General features: G+C 44.8%; 2 protein-coding genes across 4 annotated transcripts in view; one reads left to right on the top strand and one right to left on the bottom strand.

Annotated features, from left to right (window-relative positions):
* Positions 1-21,313, top strand: part of Ikbkg (inhibitor of nuclear factor kappa B kinase regulatory subunit gamma) — a 107,231-nt gene that overhangs the window by 40,209 nt on the left and 45,709 nt on the right. The window contains exon 1 of one of the 3 annotated variants that reach the window (XM_048457663.3): positions 17,046-17,145. The exons of 1 other annotated variant lie outside the window; for it this stretch is intronic. The gene's annotated coding sequence lies outside the window, so the exon portion shown is untranslated. Of the gene's footprint in view, positions 1-17,045; positions 17,146-21,313 lie in introns of those variants that run through there. One more of the 3 variants, XM_048457665.3, reaches the window with a different exon arrangement.
* Positions 1,778-21,280, bottom strand: G6pd (glucose-6-phosphate dehydrogenase). The gene is made up of 13 exons (XM_048457657.3): positions 21,143-21,280; positions 20,426-20,552; positions 7,682-7,719; positions 7,468-7,576; positions 6,554-6,771; positions 4,769-4,927; positions 4,425-4,550; positions 4,070-4,163; positions 3,740-3,926; positions 3,090-3,325; positions 2,914-2,990; positions 2,717-2,809; positions 1,778-2,617 (listed from the first exon to the last, which is right to left on the bottom strand). The coding sequence occupies exons 2-13, from the start codon at positions 20,543-20,545 to the stop codon at positions 2,527-2,529; spliced, it is 1,548 nt and encodes a 515-aa protein (XP_048313614.1). The 5' UTR covers positions 20,546-20,552; positions 21,143-21,280; the 3' UTR covers positions 1,778-2,526.

The raw sequence follows: 21,313 nt of genomic DNA, 5'->3' as shown, positions 1-21,313 counted from the left end.
CTAGTTCTCAATAGCAGGCTAGTGAGAGGTCTTGAAGGTTCAAACAAGCAGCTCTGGATAGCTGGCGATAGAGACACATGCCTGTAGTCTCAGCTACTTGGGAAGCTGAGGCAGGATTGCTTGAACTCAAACTGCTTAATATAGTAAGAACTCTGTCTGAAAACAAAGTTGCCTTCCCAATTGGGGGACAGAGGGGCTAAGTCCAAGTTGTTTTTCTTTTAATTAGCCTCCTTCTGAGTGCTTGAGGGCCTCCTAGTCCTGGAACTCAACTGCCCATTTTCTAGGCCACTGGTTTGCTTACTGTATAGAGCCTCTGCCCTTTGATCATTGGTCCTGTCACCCTTATTAGAACTAAGGCCGTGAGTATAGGGTAATGGTGGTGGTGCTTCCTACTATATCCCCAGGACTCAACAGGTTGCCATGCTCAGGGCCATTGTCTTTGTTGGGAGCATTGGCAGTGTGTTGAACCAAATTGCTGCTTACCAGACAAAAGGGTACCTGTAGGTGTAGTTAGCTGATATCATACCAGAGTAAGATGGGCATACATCCTAATATGACAGGTACCCTAAGAGGCAAAAGCTAGACAGTCACAAACCAGGAATTTCTGGAATCCTCTGAAGCTGATAAATAGAGAGGTCTTCCCTAGAGCCTCCCAAGGGAGCACTTCCTCATACTTTGATTTTGGGTTTCTGGCATCCAGCACGGTGACACTGAACTTCCACTTTTGGAAGCACCTTATGATTATTGGAGGAAGGTAACTGGCAGATCAAACAAGCTTAGATTTCTGGCTCTTTAGCTGCTGCTTAGGCCAGAAGCCTGGGTAGAGTAACACTTCTATTCATTTTTCCTTTCTTTCAATGTCACTCATAAAACTTATAAATTCATCAACTCTCTTTCCTAAATATTGGGTGTGGCAGGGACAGGGTGTGGGTAAAGGTAGCTATTTTGCTAATGTACATGAATGATAAAGTGGGAGAGGTATTTATGTAGAAGGTAAAAAGCAAGGGTGATTTGCCCTTGTACTTCAGGCTAGTCTCAATGAGAAACACCCATGGAGCGGTACCAAGTGATGGAAGGAAACAGATACAAGGGAGAAGTTAGAAACACTGAAGGTCAGACCCAGGTTCCTGCCTGAAACACTGTGGGACACCTCAGAAGTAACGATGATGAGAGGCAGGAAAGGAGGGGAAGTATGGAGCAGGTGGTGGGGTAGAAATTCAGAGGGTAACATGGCGTGATGGTCTAATCTTGGTCATCAACTCGACTACATCTGTAATTAACTAAATCCAAGAAGCTGGGTATATTACTGAGAGATTTTTCTTGGTTAGATTATTTGAGGTGGAAGACCCATTTAAAATCCAGATCATTTGTGGTCAGAAAACCCACCCTAAATCTGGTCATATCTCCTGGTGGCACCCCACATACAACATGGACAAAGGAAACTTGCTTTTTGCCTGCCTGCCCTCACTCTTGCTGGCAAGTTAATCTTTCTTATTTACTGGTGTTAGAACCCACTTCTTTAGGATTCCAACCTAGACTGAAAACTGGGACTCCAGCATGAGATTGGGGCTGTTGAGATATCCAATCTCACAGACTGAACAGCTATGGGATCCTTGGCCTTTCTATCAGAAAACAGCATTGTTGGACTACTTGGACTGCAACTTGTAAGCAACTCAAATAAATGTATTTTAATAGGTTCTGTTCCTTTATAGACCCCTAATGAGTCTATCCTTCATGGTCCTGGATGGTGGAGCAGAAATGACAAAGGGGACAGGTATAACTGTTTGAGGATTTAATGGCAAGGTTGGGGTAGGGAAATCCTAGCTGCTACTTCTGCCTTCCTTTGGTGAGAAGGCTGCCTGTGGGTGGGATGAGGACGACCATGGGGTATGGAGTTGGTTAGGGGACATCTAGGGCCCTGAAATAATGCTACGCAGTATGAGGTCTCTTCCAGCTGGTAAGGAGGAATGTTAAGTGGTACTGAAGCTGATGTGACCATGGGCAGATCCTCTCACATGAGTATTCTTGACCACTTCAAGTTTTGAGAAGTTTGCCTATAGACACTAGGGAGTGTGGTATGGTCATTATCCCTCTGAGGCTCAAGGCTCTTCCCCCGTTGTTTCTAACTCCTATCTTGAGGAGTCTAGGGACAGACTGATAGACTGTTCTTCCTTTTGCTGTGGCTGGAGTAAGGAGAGGAGGTGATTCAGGTCTTGTGGAGAGACGGGTGGCTCAGATAGGGCCAATGGTGGCCCTGAAAGCATTACAGTGAGTTTTGAACACTTGGTACTTGAGGAATGTAGCTGGGCTCGGTAGTGGTGGCAGTGGCAGCAGCAGCAGTGATGGCGGTGGCAGGGGCGGCAGCGGCATAGGATAGAGAGTGGTGGCCTGAGCCCAGGGACTGGAATGTTTGGCTAAGGTCTATGGTCCCAAAGTCCTTCCAATATAGGGCTAGGTGATGGGAAGGACAGACACAGAAGGGGTGGTCAAAGGGGGCAGAGTGCAGATGGTGTATGTTCCCAAGGCTCAGAGCTTGTGAGGGTTCACCCACTTGTAGGTGCCCTCATACTGGAAGCCCACTCTCTTCATCAGTTCATCTGCCTCTGTGGGGCCGCGGCTGGGAGGCAAAGGGAAACATGAGTGACCCTTGTCCTTGGTAATTCCCACTGTCCTGCTTCATTTGGCTTGGCTCCCTTAGCTCCCATCCTTCCCTTACCTTCCATAAACATAGGGAATGGGCTGGGGCTTCTCTCGATCAATCTTGTGCAGCAGTGGTGTGAAGATACGCCAGGCTTCCCTGAGTTCATCACTGAAGGGATACAGTGTATGATGGATCAGAGACACAGAGGGAGGGAGGGAGAAGGCCACCTCTCTTGCCTGAGTGTATTAGGCTTTGGGGAGGGGTTTCCTCACCTGCGGACAAAGTGCATCTGACTCCCACAGAAGACATCCAGGATGAGGCGTTCATAGGCATCAGGGAGTTTCACATTCTGCAGGGTTGGGGAAGGGGGGATGTTGCAGATACCACTGTATTTGGCCACCCATGGCCTCCCTTAGGGCCTTGCCCAGATGGTCCTCCCTGTGGGAACCTTGTATCTGTTGCCATAGGTCAAGTCCAGCTCTGATTCCTCAGGGTTGAAGAACATGCCAGGCTTCTTGGTCATCATCTTGGTATATACAGCCTCATTGGGCTGCACACGGATCACCAGCTCGTTACGCTTGCACTGCTGGTGGAAGATGTCGCCTGCCACATCGCGGAACTGCAGTCTCACCTCAGCCTTACGCTCATTCAGAGCTTTGCCACAGCGCAGGATGAAGGGTACCCCTACAGGGCAGGGCTGGCCTCAGGAACTGGCTTTCCTACAGTCTTGTGCTGTGTATGTGTGTGTGTGTGTGTGTGTGTGTGTGTGTGTGTGTGAGAGAGAGAGAGAGAGAGAGAGAGAGAGAGAGAGAGAGACAGAGAGACAGAGAGACAGAGAGAGACAGAGAGACAGAGAGTCAGAGAGAGACGGGGGGAGGGAGGGAGGGAGAGAGAGAGAGAAGGGCAGATCACTGTGTCTGTGCACATGTGTGAATATGTATATGAAGGATAAGTATGACTAGGGTGGTGGTCCACTTGTGCCAGCCCTCCTCGCCAGCATCCCTTACCACTTAGCACCATGTATCTGACCATGCTAGTAAGTGTATCTTTGAGGGTACATCAAGCCCCACTTTTCTGGGTCCTAGAGGTGTCACCTACCATCCCACCGCTCGTTTTCCACATAGAGGACAGCTGCTGCAAAGGTGGCAGTGGTGGACCCACGGGGCACTGTGGGATCATCTAAGTACCCATTGGTCGCTTCTCCTTCTCCATTGGGGTTCCCCACATACTGGCCAAGGACAACATTGTTGGTTTCCACCTCTGAGATACATTTCAACACTTTGACCTGGGAGACAAACCAATGCAATACGGGCCCCTCAGTTATAGGGAAGGTGTAGGGAAACGGACATGAGCCCACTGCCTTGTCATAGAGTGGCCTGCCATGGGATATAGCTTCTGGGGACCTGGTGCACATGCTTTTCTACCTACCTTCTCATCACGGACATCATCTGAATCTGTGGAGGCAGGCTTTTCCATGGCCACCAGACACAACATCTGTAGGAGGTGGTTCTGCATAACGTCCCTAGTATCAGAAGAAGCAGATACTCTGGTCAAGTGCCACTTCCAGCATGGGAACAAACGGATAACCAAGTTCTAGGGGCACTAGGGTTACTAAACAAGGCTTTCTAGTGACAACCTGGGAAACCTTGCTTCTTTATCTGTAGTGTCTTCCAGGTCGAAGGCAAGGAAGTAGACACTGACTTTGAGGTTTAGCTGAATGGGTTGAATACTAGCCCTTAGGATATGAGGTTTAGCTGAGTGAGGGTGGGGTATGGGTTCTTACCTGATGATCCCAAATTCATCAAAGTAGCCTCCACGACCCTCAGTACCAAAGGGCTCTTTAAATGTGAGTATCACACAGGCAATGTTGTCTCGGTTCCAGATAGGACCAAAGATCCTGTTGGCAAATCTGTAGGAGGTACAGGTGAGAGGCTAGCATGGGAGACATTATGGAAGAGCCCATGTACCCTAGGGATTCTACAGTATAGTAGTTGCATCTGAGCCAAGCTAGGGTCTAGTACCCTGGCTGGCATCTTTGAAGAATCTGTCTTTGGGGCAGCGGGGCAGGTGGGGTTCCTCACATTGCCACCCTTGCCCTGGTCCTTTTTCACCCTGTCCCCTTTGCACCTCAGCACCATGAGGTTCTGGACCATCTCCTTGCCCAGGTAGTGGTCAATGCGGTAGATCTGGTCCTCACGGAACAGAGAGGAGATGTGGTTCGACAGCTGGTTGGAGCTCTGCAGGTCTCTCCCGAAGGGCTTCTCCACTATGATGCGGTTCCAGCCTCTGCCGGGAGTCCCCAGTCATGTTATTTCCCAAACCTTTACCCAGTAATTGGCCCAGGGCCATGTCACTCTGACCCTTACCCCAGGGAACAGGGCTTTCATCCACATTGTATTCTCAGGGGACCCAGGGACTGTTGACTGCTACTGATTCTTACCCTGTACAGACAGTGTCTTAGAAGCCTTCCTGCCAACATGCTGAGGACTGGATCAGTTTCTGGGTTTTGCCTACCTTGGTGCTAGTGTAGCATGACTGGCACATTCTTGGGTGGCTTTGTTTCTACTCTTTCCCCATGTTAGATCCTCAGGGGGTCAGAAGTAGCCCAGCAGCCAACAGAAAAGCAGGCAGATAGGACATCAAGGACACAGCTTCCTTACTAGTTTTACTTTAATTAGTTTGAGATAGGGTCTCATGTATCTAAGGTTAGCCTAGAACTTGCTATGAGGTCAAGGATGACTCCTGATTCTCCTGCCTCCATTTCCTAAGAGCTGGGATCACAGGTATGTGCCATTATGTCTGGCTGCCCTCATTGGCTTGCTTGCTTTATTTATTTATTTATTGTATACAAGTACTCTGTCTTCATGTACATCTGCACGCCAGAAAAGGGCATCAGATCTCATTACAGATGTAGGCCACCACGTGGCTGCTGGGAATTCAGGATCTCTGAAAGAGCAATCAGTGCTCTTAACCACTGAGTCTCTTTCTAGCCACTGGTTTTATATTCTTGAGATGAAGTCATGCAATGTTACTCAGGTTGGCTTGAAACTCTTGGGTAGTCCTGCATCATCCCTTGAGTACCTGGGACTATAGTCATGGCTCAGTGCAACTGACTTCTATTGGTTTTATTTGTTTTTTTAAAGTAACTTTTTTCCTTTTTGAGACAGGTTCTTACTATAAAGACTAGGCTAACTTTAAATTCACTATGTAGTTCATGCCAGCCTTGACTACATAGTGATCCTCCTGTATCCTGACTACTGGGATTACAAGTGTGCACCAGTATGCCTTCCTTAAATTTTTGTGTTGTTCTTTGAGACATTCTCACTCTGAATTTCAGATTAGTCTTGAACTACAAGTACTCCTCTTGCCTAAGTCTCCACAGTGCTGGGATTATAATGTGTGAGTCAGCTTGCCCAGATTTTCATTGATTTTTAAAAGAACAGGTTCTTTTCTTTGCAGCTCATAACACAGCACTAAAGTTGTTTTCTAAATTCAAAATCAGGAGCAAGAGAAAGATGGTATTCAATCTGCAGTGGTCTGCTGGGGATTCTGAAACACACACACACACACACACACACACACACACACACACACACACGGGGGTGGGGGAGGAGGAGGGATGTCTCATAGTAGCTGTTCTGTGTGTTCTGTGGAGCAACACTGTCATCTAGTGGTCATGGTGGGAACTGTTTGCTAGAAGCTGCCCAGTTAAGTATATGTGGTAATAAAAGGCTGTTAGAAAAATCCAGTACTTATAGCTTGTTCCCTTTTTTGGAATGCTAATCCATCTAGACAACAAACAGGAGGCCTTCAGATTTTCAGCTTGCCTAGACTGGCTTGACTTGGGAACTGTTCAGAGTAGCAGAAGCAACAGCAAATAGACAGGAACAGGGAGAGAAAGATAGGCCTTACGTCTGACTCATGCAGGTCTCTTGAATATTCTTGGTGACAGCTTCATAGACTGTGGGGGGCAAGGCCAGGTAGAATAGGCGGTTGGCCTGCATCCCCTGGGGCAGGGCATTCATATGGCTATTGAGGTGCTTGTAGGAGGCTGGATCATCATACTGGCCAGCCACATAGGAGTTACGGGAAAAGAACTCCTCCAGCCTGGATTTTTCCTCTGGGGTGGCCTGGGAGAGATAGACAAATGTTAGCTCTGCTTCTCTCAGAGTCTACACTTGTTCTGCCCTAAAGGAGTGAAACATCTCATTTTTCTACAATGTCTTACTCCACAACTAAGTTGGGTTTCCCTTGAGTCAACTTTCCTGACTCCACAAGTACGAGAGTTTCCTTCATCCATCTTGATAACTTTGTACACCCATGGGGAAGAGGTTGAGGCATACAGCAGGAATACTACTGTATGCTGGTGGTGCAAATCACTGGTATAGTTTACATATCCTCAGGGTCCTCATGCCTAGAACTGAAATCTGATTTTAGGAAACTATGAACTGAGAGAAAAGAACGTTGGAAGGATGTCTCTTCAAAATTATCAACAGCAAACTATAGGTGCTGAGAAAATGCCAACATGGCACAATTACCAGGGGGAAGAGGTACTTGGAAGAGTCCTCCAGCTGCTGGCATGACCCAGTGTGGCACCAGAGGACAGCAGGATGGAACCAGAGAGGCTGGGTCATAGTGGAGCTGGGAAATAGATCTTGAGTGTTCTGGGTGGCCCTGTTTCTCGGTCAATCAAGTGAGAAGTGGGAAAGGAAATTTGCTTATGATGGGAATGAGACATGTCTCCTCACGGGCTACCTTGAGCTAATCTTGCTGTGGGGTGGGGGGAAGGGCAGAACAAGGCTCTGGTATACTCCAGTGTCACTCACTTTAAAGAAGGGCTCACTCTGCTTGCGGATGTCATCCACTGTGAGACGGGAGCGGGCATAGCCCACAATGAAGGTGTTTTCGGGTAGAAGGCCATCCCGGAACAGCCACCTGAGGGTACAACAAGACTGTTTTCAGGCTGGGTAGGGAAGGCCAAGGCCTGTCCCTAGTAGAGGTTTTTTTTTTGGGGGGGGGGTAGTGTAGAGATATACCTACCAGATGGTGGGATAGATCTTCTTCTTGGCCAGGTCACCCTGCAGCAGAGGAAACGTGGTCAGAAAGAGCTGACATGACCTTAATCATTCCCACCACTGGTGATCTGGGTCCTCAATTAGGGTTACCACTCAGCTACAAATATATCTACTATGCCCCCATATATCATCAGAGGAACTCAGAGAGTCAAGCCTGCCCCAGTCCCAGGTGAGTAGATGAGTCTGCTGGGTTCAAAATGAAAACCCAGACATTGAATTCATTAGAACTTAAGGATGATAAAGGCAGCACATTCAACAAAAATAAAACCTGTGAGATATGACAGATGTCACATTAGCATAAAAGAAGCTACAAAGTAATTAGATGGGCATTCAATTAATGAAGTTAGAAAAATGACAGCAAGCTGAGCTTGATGATGCAGTGAGGTCTTCTCAATATAAAGGCCCGATTTGATGGCATACAACTTTCCAACATATAGGGAGAAATTGTTCCAAAAGTCCTCCTCCAAATCAGAATTTTAAAACAATCAAAAAATTATAAGGAAAAAATGAAAAAATACAATGAAAAAATTGGACTTATGATGATGCTCAGTGATTTTGGAGAAGGTGCAGATTCTCATTTCTATCTCTGAACTAAAAAACAAACAAACTGAAATAGAATAGAAAACTAATAAAAGAGTGTTAGAGGATGGGGAGGAGAGCTGTGAATTGCTGTCTTCTGAATATGACATGGCTGTGGCACACATGAAGAAGTCACAGCAGCTGTGGTTGCTTGTACAATATTTGTACAAGATCAAGCCCGTCAACATGCCAACATGGAGTATGTGTGTGTGGTGGGGAGGGTTCATAGGCTCCTACCCCTAGGTTAGAATTTACTGGCAGCTGATAGTTGCTGGGGAGTTTAATTTTTCTTCATGGGTGTGGCTTCTGTTTGTTTAAGGAGTGGATGATGAAGCACTAATTGCATTTAGTGGGCTATAAAAAAAGAAAAGTTGGGAGGGTGAGGGGGAAGGGGATCCAGAAGGAATTAGAGGGAGAATGGAGGGTGGATATGCTTTAAATATTTTGTATACATGTATGAAATTCTCAATGAATAAATTAAGAACTATTAAAAAACCAAACCAAAGTAAAACCAACTTCCCCAAACACCAAATCAAACAACAACAAACACAAAACAAACAAACAAACAAACAAACAAAAAAGAAAAACTGGGCTTGGTGGCATAGGTCTATAATCCTGGTACTTGTGTGGTTAGAGCAGGAGGATCAGGACTTCAAAGCTAGCCTGAGGTATATACCGTAAGACCCTATCCCTGTATCAAAAAAACAAAAACCAAAACAATACAACCAACAAAAATCCAAACCAAACCACCACAACAAAACCAACCAAAACCTAACAATTTAGAATGATAGAGAATTATTATTATTATTATTATTATTATTATTATTATTATTATTAATTTTGGTTTTTCGAGACAGGGTTTCTCTGTGTAAAAACCCGGGCTGTCCTGGAACTCACTCTGTAGACCGGGCTGACTTTAAACTCACAGAGATCCATCTGCTTCTGTCCCCTAAGTGCTGGGATTAAGATGTGTGTCACCACTGCCCAGCTTTATTATTATTTTTTGAGACAGGGTTTTGCTATGTAACCCAGGTTGTTCTTCCCCCAAATTAGGGTTTCTTTGTGTAGCCCTGGCTGTCCTGGGACTGATTCTGGGGACCAGGCTGGCCTTGGATTCAGAAATCTCCCAGTGCTGGGATTAAAGATAGGTGCCACCTTGCCCTGTCCTATTGGTCTTAAATTTAGTATGTAGTCCTGGCTAGCCTCAAACTCCAGACAATCCTCTTGTTTCAGCCTTCTTTGTACTGGGATTACAAACATGTGCCACCATGCTCAGCAAGAGGGAGAAATGTCTGGAAAAAATTCAACCTACCATATAATGGAGCAAAGGCAATGACTACAAAGACAACCCCTGACCTGGATATTATTGCCAGTGGCTTCTATCAGAATCAAGGAAGTGAGAATTTGAGTCTGAAGCAAATTTCCCCTGAGGACAAAAGAAACGGGGAGTATTCCTAAAGCTACGTTGAGAACCTTAGTTCTACAACTTGATGACAAAGGCAGATGCAAAAGCCTTTCTACTTATTGATTGATTTTTTTTTTTTTGGAGACCGGGTCTCTCTACATAGCCCTGGCTGCCCTGGAACTCACTATGTAGACCAGGACCCAAGTAAGTCTGGATCCCCAGAACCTATGTGAAAAGCTGGGCAGGGAAATGCACATCTATGACCCTAGAGCTGAGGGGTGGGCACAGCAGATTCTTGGAGCTCATTTGCCAGCTAGCCTGGCTAAACTGATGAACTACAGGTTCCGTGAGAGCTCCTGTCTCAAAGAATAAAAGTGGAGAGCAATGGAAATTCTGGCATCGACACATGTGCTTACACACATGTATATGTATCTGCACACACATACAGATGGACAAATACATATGAAGAAAAAAGGCAAGCCAGGCATGGTGGCACATGATTGACCCTCAACACTCAAACATAGTGGTATATGCATACAATCTCAGCACTTATGATGTTGAGGCAGGAGGATGATGACTTCAAGGCCAGCCTGGGCTACATAGTAAAACCTCTTTGAAAAGCAACAACAACAAAATCAGCCACTGAAAATCACATTAAAGGATGAACAAGAGGCTCAGTATTAAGAGCACCTGCTATTTTTGCATAGGATCCCAAGTTTGGTTCCCTGCAACCATGTCAGGCAGCTCACAGCTGCTTGTAACTCCAGCTCCAGGGAATCTATGCCATCTTCTGGCCTCTGTGGGTATCCACACATGTGGCAGACAGACAGACAGACAGACACACTCACAAATAAAAATCATAAATCTTTAAAAAAGATATTAACCAGGTGGTAGTGGTGCATGCCTTTTATCCCAGTACTTGAGAGGTAGAGTCAAGCAGATATTTGAGTTTGAGGCCAGCCTGATTTACAGAGTGAGTTCCAGGATAGCCAGAGCTCTTACACAGAGAAACTGTTTCAAACAAACAAACAAACAAAAAACCCCACCCCCAAAACCAAAGCAAACAAATAAAAAGCCCCCCTGAAAGAAATTAAATGAAAAATTGTAAAAAAGTCATTGTGTGTTCATGTGTGTTTGTAGTGCTGGTGATTAAACTCAGGGACTCAGTCATGCTAGACAAGTACTTAACTACTGAGCTATAATCTCTATCTTGGCTAGTTTTTATGTCAACTTGACACAAGCTGGAGTCATTAGAAAAGAGGGAGCAGGGAACCTTAATTGAGAAAATGCCTCCATAAGATCAGTCTATAGGTAAGCCTGTGGGACATTTTCTTCGTGATTGATGTAAAGGGCTCAGCCCATTGTGGGTAGGGTCACCTCTGGGCTAGTGGTTCTGGATCCTATAAGATATCAGGCAGAGCAAGCCATGAGGAGCAAGCCAGTAAGCAGCACTCCTCCATAGCCTCTGCATCAGTTCCTGCCTCCATGTTTCTATCCTGTTTGAGTTCCTGTCCTTACTTCCTTCAGTGATGGACTATGATATGGAAGTGTAAATAAACCCTTTCCTCCCCAGCTTGCTTTTGGTCATAATGTTTTATCACAGCAATAGTAACTCTAACTAGGATAGTACTAGATCTTTAATTTTTTTTTGAGATAGGCTTCTATTGCTTAGCCCTGGGTGACTTTGCTATGTAAAACAGGCTGGCCTCAATTTCACAGAAATTTATCTGCCTCTACCTCCAGGGAGTAAAGGCATGTACCACCATGCCTGCCTAAAATATTTCTTGAGACAAGGTCTCAATAACTTACTCAGGTTGGCCTGGAAGTTACTCTGTAGTCCATATTGGATTTGAATGCCTGTCTCAGAGTTCTGAGTAGCTGGGATTTGAGGTCTGCACAATTAGGCCTTCGGAGAAATCTTTACCTATTTCTGTGTATTGACTTTTAAACTATAACAACTCTGTTAAGTTCAACAAATGCAGATAAAAGGGTCTAGAAAAAAATTCTACTTAAAATATATTTTTTATCAAAGAGGGAAGGGGATCTCTTTAATCTGATTTTGGACATCTGTAAAACACCCTAAGAACATCATACACGATGGGGTATTGGTTACTTTTCTTGTTGCTATGACAAAATACCTGACAGAAAGTAACTTGAGGGATGAAGAGTTCATTCAGGCTCACAGTTTGAGGGTCCAGTCTGTCATGTTAGGGAAGTTAAGTACTTTGTGTCAACAGTCAAGAAGCAAATAGATGAATCTGGACACTCAGCTCACTTTCCCTTGTTTTCCTTTTGTTCAGTCAGGGACACCAACCAATAGGGTGCGCCATGAACGTTCATGGTAGGTTCTCCCTTCCTCAGTTAAATATTTTTGTAAACATGATTATCTGGGTGTCTATAAGGAGGTTCTAAATGCCTGATATTGCTTCCTTAGTTAGTCTTTAACTAGAAGACCTTACTAGTATCATAAGACAAGAAAATGAAAATGGTATAAGGTTTGGAAGAAAGACAAAAAACTGTCATTATTAGATGATAGCTATTTATTTAAAAATACCTCAAATCAACCTACACTGTAATTATTAGAGCTAATGAGGATGTAGCCAAGTTGCTAGATTAAAAAAAGTGATAGGAGTAGGTAGTGATTTCTTAGGATATAAAGTAATAATCATAAGCCAGCATTGTACTGCAGCCTGTAATCATAGTACTCTAGAAGTGGAGGTAGGAGGAGGATAAGGACTTCAGAGTTATCCTTAGATACTTGCATTCAAGGTTTGCACAGAGAGAAAGGAGAGATGAGAGGTGCAAGTGATGAAAATATGAAGGGCATGTGAAACTCTAGGTTCAGTCTCCAGTATTATAAAACAAAGAAAAGAAGGAAGAAAGAGAAATAGGTAGGCAAGCCTGGCATTATGGCCTCAGTGGTAGGGCATGTGTTTAGCATGTTTAAGGCCCAGAGTATAATTCCTAGCACCAAAAAGACAAGATGAAGCCTTAGAGATAGTATTTACTAAACTTATCTGTATTCAGAATATCTAAATAGCTCCTATGACACACTATAAAACAATCTAACTAAAATGGGTAAAAAGTTTGGCCAGATGTTTTACCAGAAAGAAAATGAATGGCCATTAAATAATACATGAAAAATGTTCAAGATCATCAGGTGACAGAAAATACAAATTGAACAAGACACCACTTCATACTCATTAGAATGGTTGTAATCCAAATGATAATAGTTGGATACGTTGGTACATACTTATAATTCAACCACTTGGGAGGCAGAGCCAGGAGGAACTTCATGAGTAAAAGGCTAGGCTGGGCAACATAGTCCCAGGCAAACCTGAGCTACATGGGACCCCTGTGTCAAATAGAACTCCCTCCCCTGCAAAACCAAACTGTTGGTATGGAACTCACAGACTGTGGGTAGAAATGTGCAATAGTTCAATCTAAACCATTCTGACAGCCTATTATCAAGTGAAGCACCTACACCTATTTTATGACCCACCATTACTCTATTAAGTGTTACCCTAGAGAAAAAGCAGGCAGTTAGCCACCTAAAGATCTGTGCACGAATGGTTATGGCAACTTTAATTCAAAATAGCCTGGACCCAGGTTGTGGTAGCATACACCTTTAATCCCCGCACTTGGGAGACATAGGCAGGTGAATCTCTGTGAGTTTGAGGCCAGCTCGGTCTACAGATTGAGTTCCAGTACAGCCAGTGTTACACAGAGAAACCCTATCTCAAGTAGCAACAACAACAAAACAACAAAACAACAAAACAACAACAACAACAACAACAACAACAACAAAGGAGTCCAGAGATGCTCAAATCAACTAGCACACAGATGGAAAAACTGTATATTTGTATTCAGCTACCCAGGAATGAGCTACCATTCCAAACAGTGTTGGCAAATCTCAAATACATTATGCTAGACCACAGAATCTAGACAAAACAAAACAAAACAAAACAAACTAGCTAGCAAGGGTACCCAAGAATTGTGTGGGGAGACAGAAATGTTCTAGATTAGGCCATTACCAGCACAGCTACCATTTATGCATTATAATGTGTACTCAGGAAAGAGGGTGAAATTTGAGCAAAGGGTGGAGAGGAGGTTTGATATTACTCCTGGGAAGCAATGACTACAAAGTGGGGAATTTGGGGGACTTCTTGGGTACAGATTTTTACTGTAGTTTTGAAACAGGATCTGGCTATGCAATCTTAATTTGGGACTTGCTAAGTGGCCCAGACTGGCCTTAAACACAAGGCAATCCTTTTGTCTCAGTCTCCTAAGTGCTGTGATTACAGGTGAGTACCAGTACACCTGGCTTTATTTACTTAAAATTGATTGTTGTTGAGACTGGGTTTCATGTATCCTAGGCTAGCCTGAAACTCATTATGTAGCCAAAGCTGGCCTTGAACGCCTTGTCCTCCTGCTTCCACCTCTCTAGAATTACAGAAGTATACCACCATATGTTTTACATTGTTTTAAGCAAGAGCTTTGTTATGTTGCTCAGGCTAGTCTTGAACATCTTCCCTGAAGTGAATCTCCTGCTTCAGCCTCCTAAGTGGTAGGACTTCAGATGATAATTCTGTTTCTTTTTTAATTTAAATAATTATTTTATTTTTAATTCTGTATATGTGTGGTGGCATGTGTACATTAGTATAGGCACTTATAGAAGACAGAAGAGGGCACAGAATCCCCTGGACTGGGAGTTATAGGGAGTTGGTAACTGCCTGTTGTGGGTGCTAGGAACCAAACTTGGGTTTGAGCAAAAGTAGCAAGTACACTTAACCAATGAGCTATCTTTCCAGCCTATTTCTTAATGTGGGAAAAATTTACAAGGGTGTGCCAAGTTTGTGAAACTTTGCCCAGCTGCACCCTTAAGGTATGTGTTCTTTTTGATGTATATTTTAATAAAAATTACAATCATCTTGGGGTAAAAATAGAGTTCAGTGGTAAAGTATTTAGCAAGCATGAGGTAGTGGGTTTGATCCCTAGCACTGCAAAACTAACAAACCAAACAGCACCCCACAAAAAAACCACTATAAATTTTAATTGATACAAGTTAATGCCTTTTATTTACTAACATTAAGCAGTTGGCACAATAAGCAATTAAAAGCAATACCACTACAGATGTTAATATTATAAAGAACCTAGAAATAAGTTAAATAGAATACATGTGTGGGTTTACAGAGAAAATGATCCAATTGTATTAAAGATGATCTATTTAAGACCATATGTTCCTCTCTAAGCCAACATGCACACCCAGTTCAATCTCCTACCATAAACAGCCCAACATGCTTTCATTTTATACCCTGCCAAACAAGGTATAAAAAGGAGGGGCTGAAATGGCTACTAAGCTCTTGAAGAATAGAGTAGGGCATCTGCTCTTTCATCTCAAACCCTATAATTAGGAACATGGGATGGGTGCAAACCCACACTACACAGGGTACTGCTACTACACTTGGAAAGGTGAGTAAGTGGCACTAGGAGTGATGCACTGGTCCCATCTGTATCCCAACTCTACAGAAAAAGCAACTCTGAGTATTAAGGACGTGAATATTTAAGCAAAAGTAATTTGTTGAAACTTTTATTACAGGAATATCTAATTAAAATTTCAAAACACCATGCTATCTAACAAGGTATCCTGGCTCTAATTTCCCAGATGTTTGGTATGAGTTTTCAGATGGAGTTGGTCTAATTTTAAACAAGCCATCGCAGAATGCAGTCAGAACAATACTCCTTACCTGGACCCACTGTGACCTGGAAAAATGCAGGGCTCCATGTACCAGGGACCTCCAGAAAGTGAAGTGAACTGCTGATCTCTTTAGCACAATAGGAAAGTTCCTGCCAACACAAGTGAACTAGTATACCGCATAGCCATGCTGACTAACTTTTTAAAATGAAGAGGTAGGGCTGGAGAGGTGGCTTGGTAGTTAAAAGCACTGGCTATTCTTTCAAAGGATCTTGGTTTGATTTCCAGGACCCATATGGTGGCTCACAACCATTTGTCACTCCAGTTTCAGGGGATCTGATGCCCTCTTTTGACCTCTGACTACATCAGGCATGCAAGTTGTGCAGACATAAATGCAGGCAAAATACCCATATACATAAAATAAATAGCACAAAATCAAACCATTAAAGAGGTAATACAACTTTAGATACAAACTTCAAAAATGACTGAGCCAGATATAGTAGTATATACCTGTAATCCCAGTATTTGGGAGGAAAATAACTGAGACAGGAGAATAACAACTTCAAGGCCAGCCTGGGAAACTCAGTGAGCCTGTTTTAAAAAAATCGGGGCAGAGGCTTGTGGGGGAGGCTGAGGCTGAGTGGTAGACTTGCTTAGCATGAAAGAAGCCTTGATGTATTTCCCCAATAACGTATTAACAAACAAAAGATTGAGCTATGTGGCTGCAGTGATGAATTCATTTCTATAGGAAATTGCAATTCTGGATAAGAATGGTTATGGGCACTCAAGGATTTCCAGTGGCTTAAATGTTTGTCTTTAGAGGTTTGCTGAGTGACAGGTCTATGGAAGCAAGTGTGTACAGGTCATTTCTAGGTTCTGCTGGGTTCTCAAAACTTCCACAGGGGGCAGTTACCAAACTTTGGCAACCTGTGTTGGCCTGAGGGAGCAATTCCCTCCACTCAGTGGCCCTATCTCCCAACTGTTCAGGATTAAGGTCCTGAGCACTGTGGAGTGGGTTCACATGTTATGTGCTATCTTTCCTATGAACTTCTGGGAGCCTGAGCCCAATGGCCACCTTCTAGCCCTATGCTACGATGACTATCTTTAGGAAAATGTCTAAGACTTGTTGCCAACTGGGCTCCTACTGCTCTAGAGCCTCCTCATCTTTCATTTCCTCATATGATACCTAGCATGGCCACCTGAATGTCCCACTTACTGTTCCCTAAGTCACTTTGGTGGACAAAGCTTTTACCCTGTTGTGCCAGATGGCTGCTCTTACAGGTCCCACAAAGGTCAGCTTAGACAAGCCTCATTCTGGGCCAGGAGCTCCCCTGAGGATGGTTCTTGGTTCCTTAGAGTACCCTCAATGCCTGCCTCTGGCATCATGTGGGATGTAGGTTACTGGTCATGTTCAGAGGACTTTGTCCTGGCCTCACACACTCCAGAAAGAGCTGACTTGCTGGAAACTAGACACTGAAAGAAACAATGAGAACCCTGGCCTGCAAACCTCTCCTAGCAGGCAGTGTTTGCTCATGATCAAATCCCAACAGACTGGGAGGAATCAGGACAGACTCCAGCCAATGTATTGGTGGTAAGGGACAGGTTTGCTGAGTCACAGTTGCCCCACACCCAGAGCTGTTTGTTCTTGTTCCCTTTGGGATTAACCAGACACAGAACCTGCTCTCCTTGTTTTAGCTCAGTTCCTGCAACCGGCAGCCTGCCTGGCTTCAAGTCATTCAAGGGAGGTGAGGTAGGACTAAGGACAGTGGGGCTGGAGGGGCAGCCATTCTTCTCAGGGATGGGGGTGACCTTGCCTTTCCTGCTGGCTTCAGGATTCTCACTGAACTAATCTTAAATAAGGGACATGAGAAGAACTAAAATCTAAACTTACCATGTGTGGGAGTGGGGGCAATTAGAGAGGTAGCTGGAAGTCTCTCATCTTTGCCACCCCCTCACATTGCCCAAGGATCATGGCAGGGGAAGGAGACACCTAGGACATGTGGTGACTTAGGAGAATTAGAGTATGATTAAGATCTCCAGCCAGATAAGGGCAAAGAGACCTGAGTACCAACTGACCTATGATCAGCTGAGGTTTGACCTCTTGTTTTATAAACCCAAATCACACGCAAGGGTTGTTGGGAATGAGGGACCCCCCTACCTTCCCAAGGTGGAGTTCTGGGCTGGATCTCCAAGGAGATCACCTGGCTTCTAGCCATTGGAATGAAACAGGGGGAAATGTGAGGTAGGTTTCAGCTGAAAAAAAAATCTAACAAAAGACCTCCTTCCTATACTCTGGGGCCCCATGAGTCACCAGGCTTTTGAGAGAATGCCAAGATCATCATGACACAGCAAGAATATTACCAGCCCAAGGGAGAAGTCAGTTCTGAAATGACTCAAGAAGAGGGATAGTCTTAGAATGCCAGGTCACACCTCACACAAGTCTGTCAGCAGGATGGACCCTGACTACCCACAGTCTATGGCTGTCACACAGTCTAGGTGGGTAAACTGATGTATAGAGATGAACCCTGTAGTGAGCCATCTGCCCATGTGGACTCCCGGGCCTACTCCTTTTCTTCTGCATAAGGGGAAAGAATCCTTTTCCAGTCTCACCAAGGTCCTATTGGCTGGGGGAGATGCCCTTTAAGGTCCAAAGTTTCTTCCCCCTACTGATCCATAAGGACAGGGTTTACTGGAGTGGGATGGTAAGGGTTCCTGTTTCCTTCCTTGTTTGGGTGGAGTCTTGAAAAGAGGAGTAGCTACAGTGAGGCAGCATACGAATGTCCCTAAGTAGGAAGCTAGGTACATGGGTAAAGACTGAGTAAGGAAGGGGAGAAAGAAGGGGCAGAGGATACCTACTGGGGCTCAACTTGCCCTAGTGTGTCCAAGTGTCCTAGGTTTGGGCCTGCCAGCCACTAGATTCCTGTTATTCTCAAAATCACACCGAGCTTATTTCCAACTTAGAGGACAATTGCCCTCTTATCCTCAACTTGGGACCTGTGTATTGCAGGGGTCTTAGTACATAAGAGCTCATTTGTGACTTCTGCCACATACAGCTCCCTTAAAACCCTGTTGGTTTGCTTGTTCCTAAAATACAATCTCCCCACAAGGAGGAGAGGGACTGAGGTTGTTGTGGATTGCAGGAGACACTTGATTGCTACATTGAATGAATGGAGAACTTGCAGGTCTCCTAGATCAGCTAGCACCTTGCCTGCCTCGTGCATTCAGAATCAGGCAGGAAATACTCTGTGTCACAGCACAGGGTCTTTCGGTCTCAGGCCCTCTGAGAGGAACAGAGAGAAACAATGATGCTCTTCATCAACCTCTCTTTCTTCCCCACTCCCTTCTGCTGGAGTTAGAACCTCCCATTTCTACTCTGGAAGCCTTAGTTCTCACTCCTAGAGCAGAGGAGAGTAAAGGGGAACCATACTGATTGCAGTGAAATGAAGTTGCTCAACTTCAGGCTAACACTCACATAATCAGCCTCGGATAAAGCTGGCTCTTGTTTGTTAGATGAAAACTACTAAGGCTCAGAGAAATGTAGACATTTGTTCCAGGTCACACAACAAGCTATCAATGAGGTGTCTAAGAGTTCAGGTCCTACAGTTGTAAACCATCTTTGCTGTTTGGGTTATTGTTGTTGCAAGCTTATGAAAGCATGGGTAGGGCAGGGGAAGTCATCCTCAGTTACTTTCTCTTCCAGATGGCCCTTTAGATCGAAGGGACTAACAGAGTCGTATATACTAAGGTTTGTAGTTGATACATGCACACATTGCTCTTTTAAGGAGACTAGGTTGCAGCCAGGACTGAGGGTAGAACTTCTGTACTGTGTGTTCTGACCGGGTACCTCTCTTGGGTCTTAAGAGTTACAGGAAGTCAGGAGACAGTGCCTTGGGGTGTCTCTCCCTTGCCCTTTCAGGAGCAGAGCCCTTCTCCTCTGCTTCTGTATTCCCTTTCTAAGTTTTCCCACTCCCAGTTTTGCTCAGAAATACCAGATTGTCAAAGAACAGGTTTGGCAAATGGGGTGGCATGTTCTGATTTCCTTTTTTTGGTAGTACTGGAATTGAACTTAGGGCCTCATGCATAAGAGGTCAGTACTTTACCACTGAGCTATAGCCCTAGCTCTTAGTGGGTGGTAATGCTATGTATGAACAAAGAAGTCCCTCCAACATTCAGGGGCCCAGAGCAGGGAAGGTGCTGAGCCAGTAGCTAACTTTCTCAAGAACACACCAGTTCTGATGAAGTTCTTGCTTAAGATTACACAATAAGTTAATAGTGATGATGGTCATATGAGGATGAGCTGATTCCAGGGTTAAAAAGCAAGCAACTGAGTTTACCTTTGCCATCAAACTCTGGTTACTGAACATGCCCTCCCGCCACATAGCACATAAGACGGTGCCTCCACCTGTCCCAGTTTCACTGGGTACCATCAATACCACCCCTTTGACGGGGCTTCTGTTCTTCAGGTTATCCTAACAGAGCACAATGGTAGTTGTTCCAGTTGGACAACTGGAAACCAGGTGTAATTAACAGAAATCTGAAGTAGACTTTGGAAGATGTGGCAAAGAGGAGGTATTTGTCTTTAGGGAGCTTCATTCAGTAGAGAGAAAGGAGGCAGAGGCAGGCCCTCAGATCCTTCACTGAAATTGACTGTAACATTTGTCAAATTACAGATTTGGAAAAAAATATACTGAAGCGCATTCTCTAATTGCACCTCAGTTTTTTTTCCATCCAAAAAAAAAAAAAAAGGTGGAAGAATTCAGCTAGATGGTGCTTTATAACTTGGATGCTCCAAGTCTGGTCCACATTCAATTGCTGAGCATAGATTTCTGAAATGCCTTGCAAGTGAGAAACTCAACACAAGTACATGATGTATAGCAGGTACTGCTGTGATGATCAAGACACACAGGTGGGAACATATGCCATAAAGTTCAAACTAGTAGAACCTGTGTGGCCCCTTACCAGTCAGCTGGGAAAGTTGAGGTACACATTTGATTCTTTTTTTTAGACTCAGGGCCTAAGGGGAGACTCACCGATGCACCCATGATGATAAATATGTGTGTATCAGCTTGGTGGAAAGCATCACCCTGGTACAGCTCTTCCCTCAGGATCCCACACACCTGGGTCCGGCTCAGGGCCACCTGCTCTGCCATGATGTTTCTGGTGGAAGAAAGGCTCACTGATAATGCCGGAGAACAGAAGAGCATTGACAACTTAACCTTATCCAAGGGTCCTATGGGTTCTCACGAGGCTAGTGACTGATTACTGACTGAAACTACTGACTGGGAATGCTGCGTGTGCTCGCACATGCAGAGTCTGCTGCCTCTGGGCTTCAGCCATATCCTCGTATGTTGTCTTCTCTGGGAGCTCTACATTACGAAATCACTATAAGCATTAATGTAATTCAGTTAGTGCATCCACTCTGGGAAGCGAGATAAAATCCGGCCAGGGCATCGCACTGTGTCTGGGGCCATCGCACTGTCAGAAACACCACAATGAACTGAGCTTGTTTGTGCAGATGATGGAGTTCAGCTCCAGTTTTCTCCTAGCCAAGCTAGGTGATCCCGGAAAGTCCCTTCTCTTCTAAAAGTCTATTTCTTATGGACCGAATGCGGGGAGGTGTGGGGTACAAAGGGATAGGTTAAGACCTCGTAGATTTTCTTCCATATCCAAGCATGACAAATAGCGCGAATCAAAGGGACCCGCGGCGCACATCCCTCCACCGGTGTGCCATCAGACCACCCCTTTACCTGCGTTTAGTTGATGCTGCCAAACAGGTTCACAGTTCTGGAGTGCACAGCTCGTTTCCGGGGGCTGCGCTTCGCTGGCCCATTTAACGCAGGAGGGCGGGTGCTTTGGCTGAGCTGACCCGCCTCAGGAGAGGCAGAAGGGGAGGAGCTTCCGACTACTCCATCGGTGAG

This window comes from Myodes glareolus, chromosome X, assembly GCF_982192425.1.
Source record: "Myodes glareolus chromosome X, mMyoGla1.1, whole genome shotgun sequence".
NCBI classification, from domain to species: domain Eukaryota; kingdom Metazoa; phylum Chordata; class Mammalia; order Rodentia; family Cricetidae; genus Myodes; species Myodes glareolus.
This window is presented reverse-complemented; position numbering and strand designations above follow the sequence as displayed.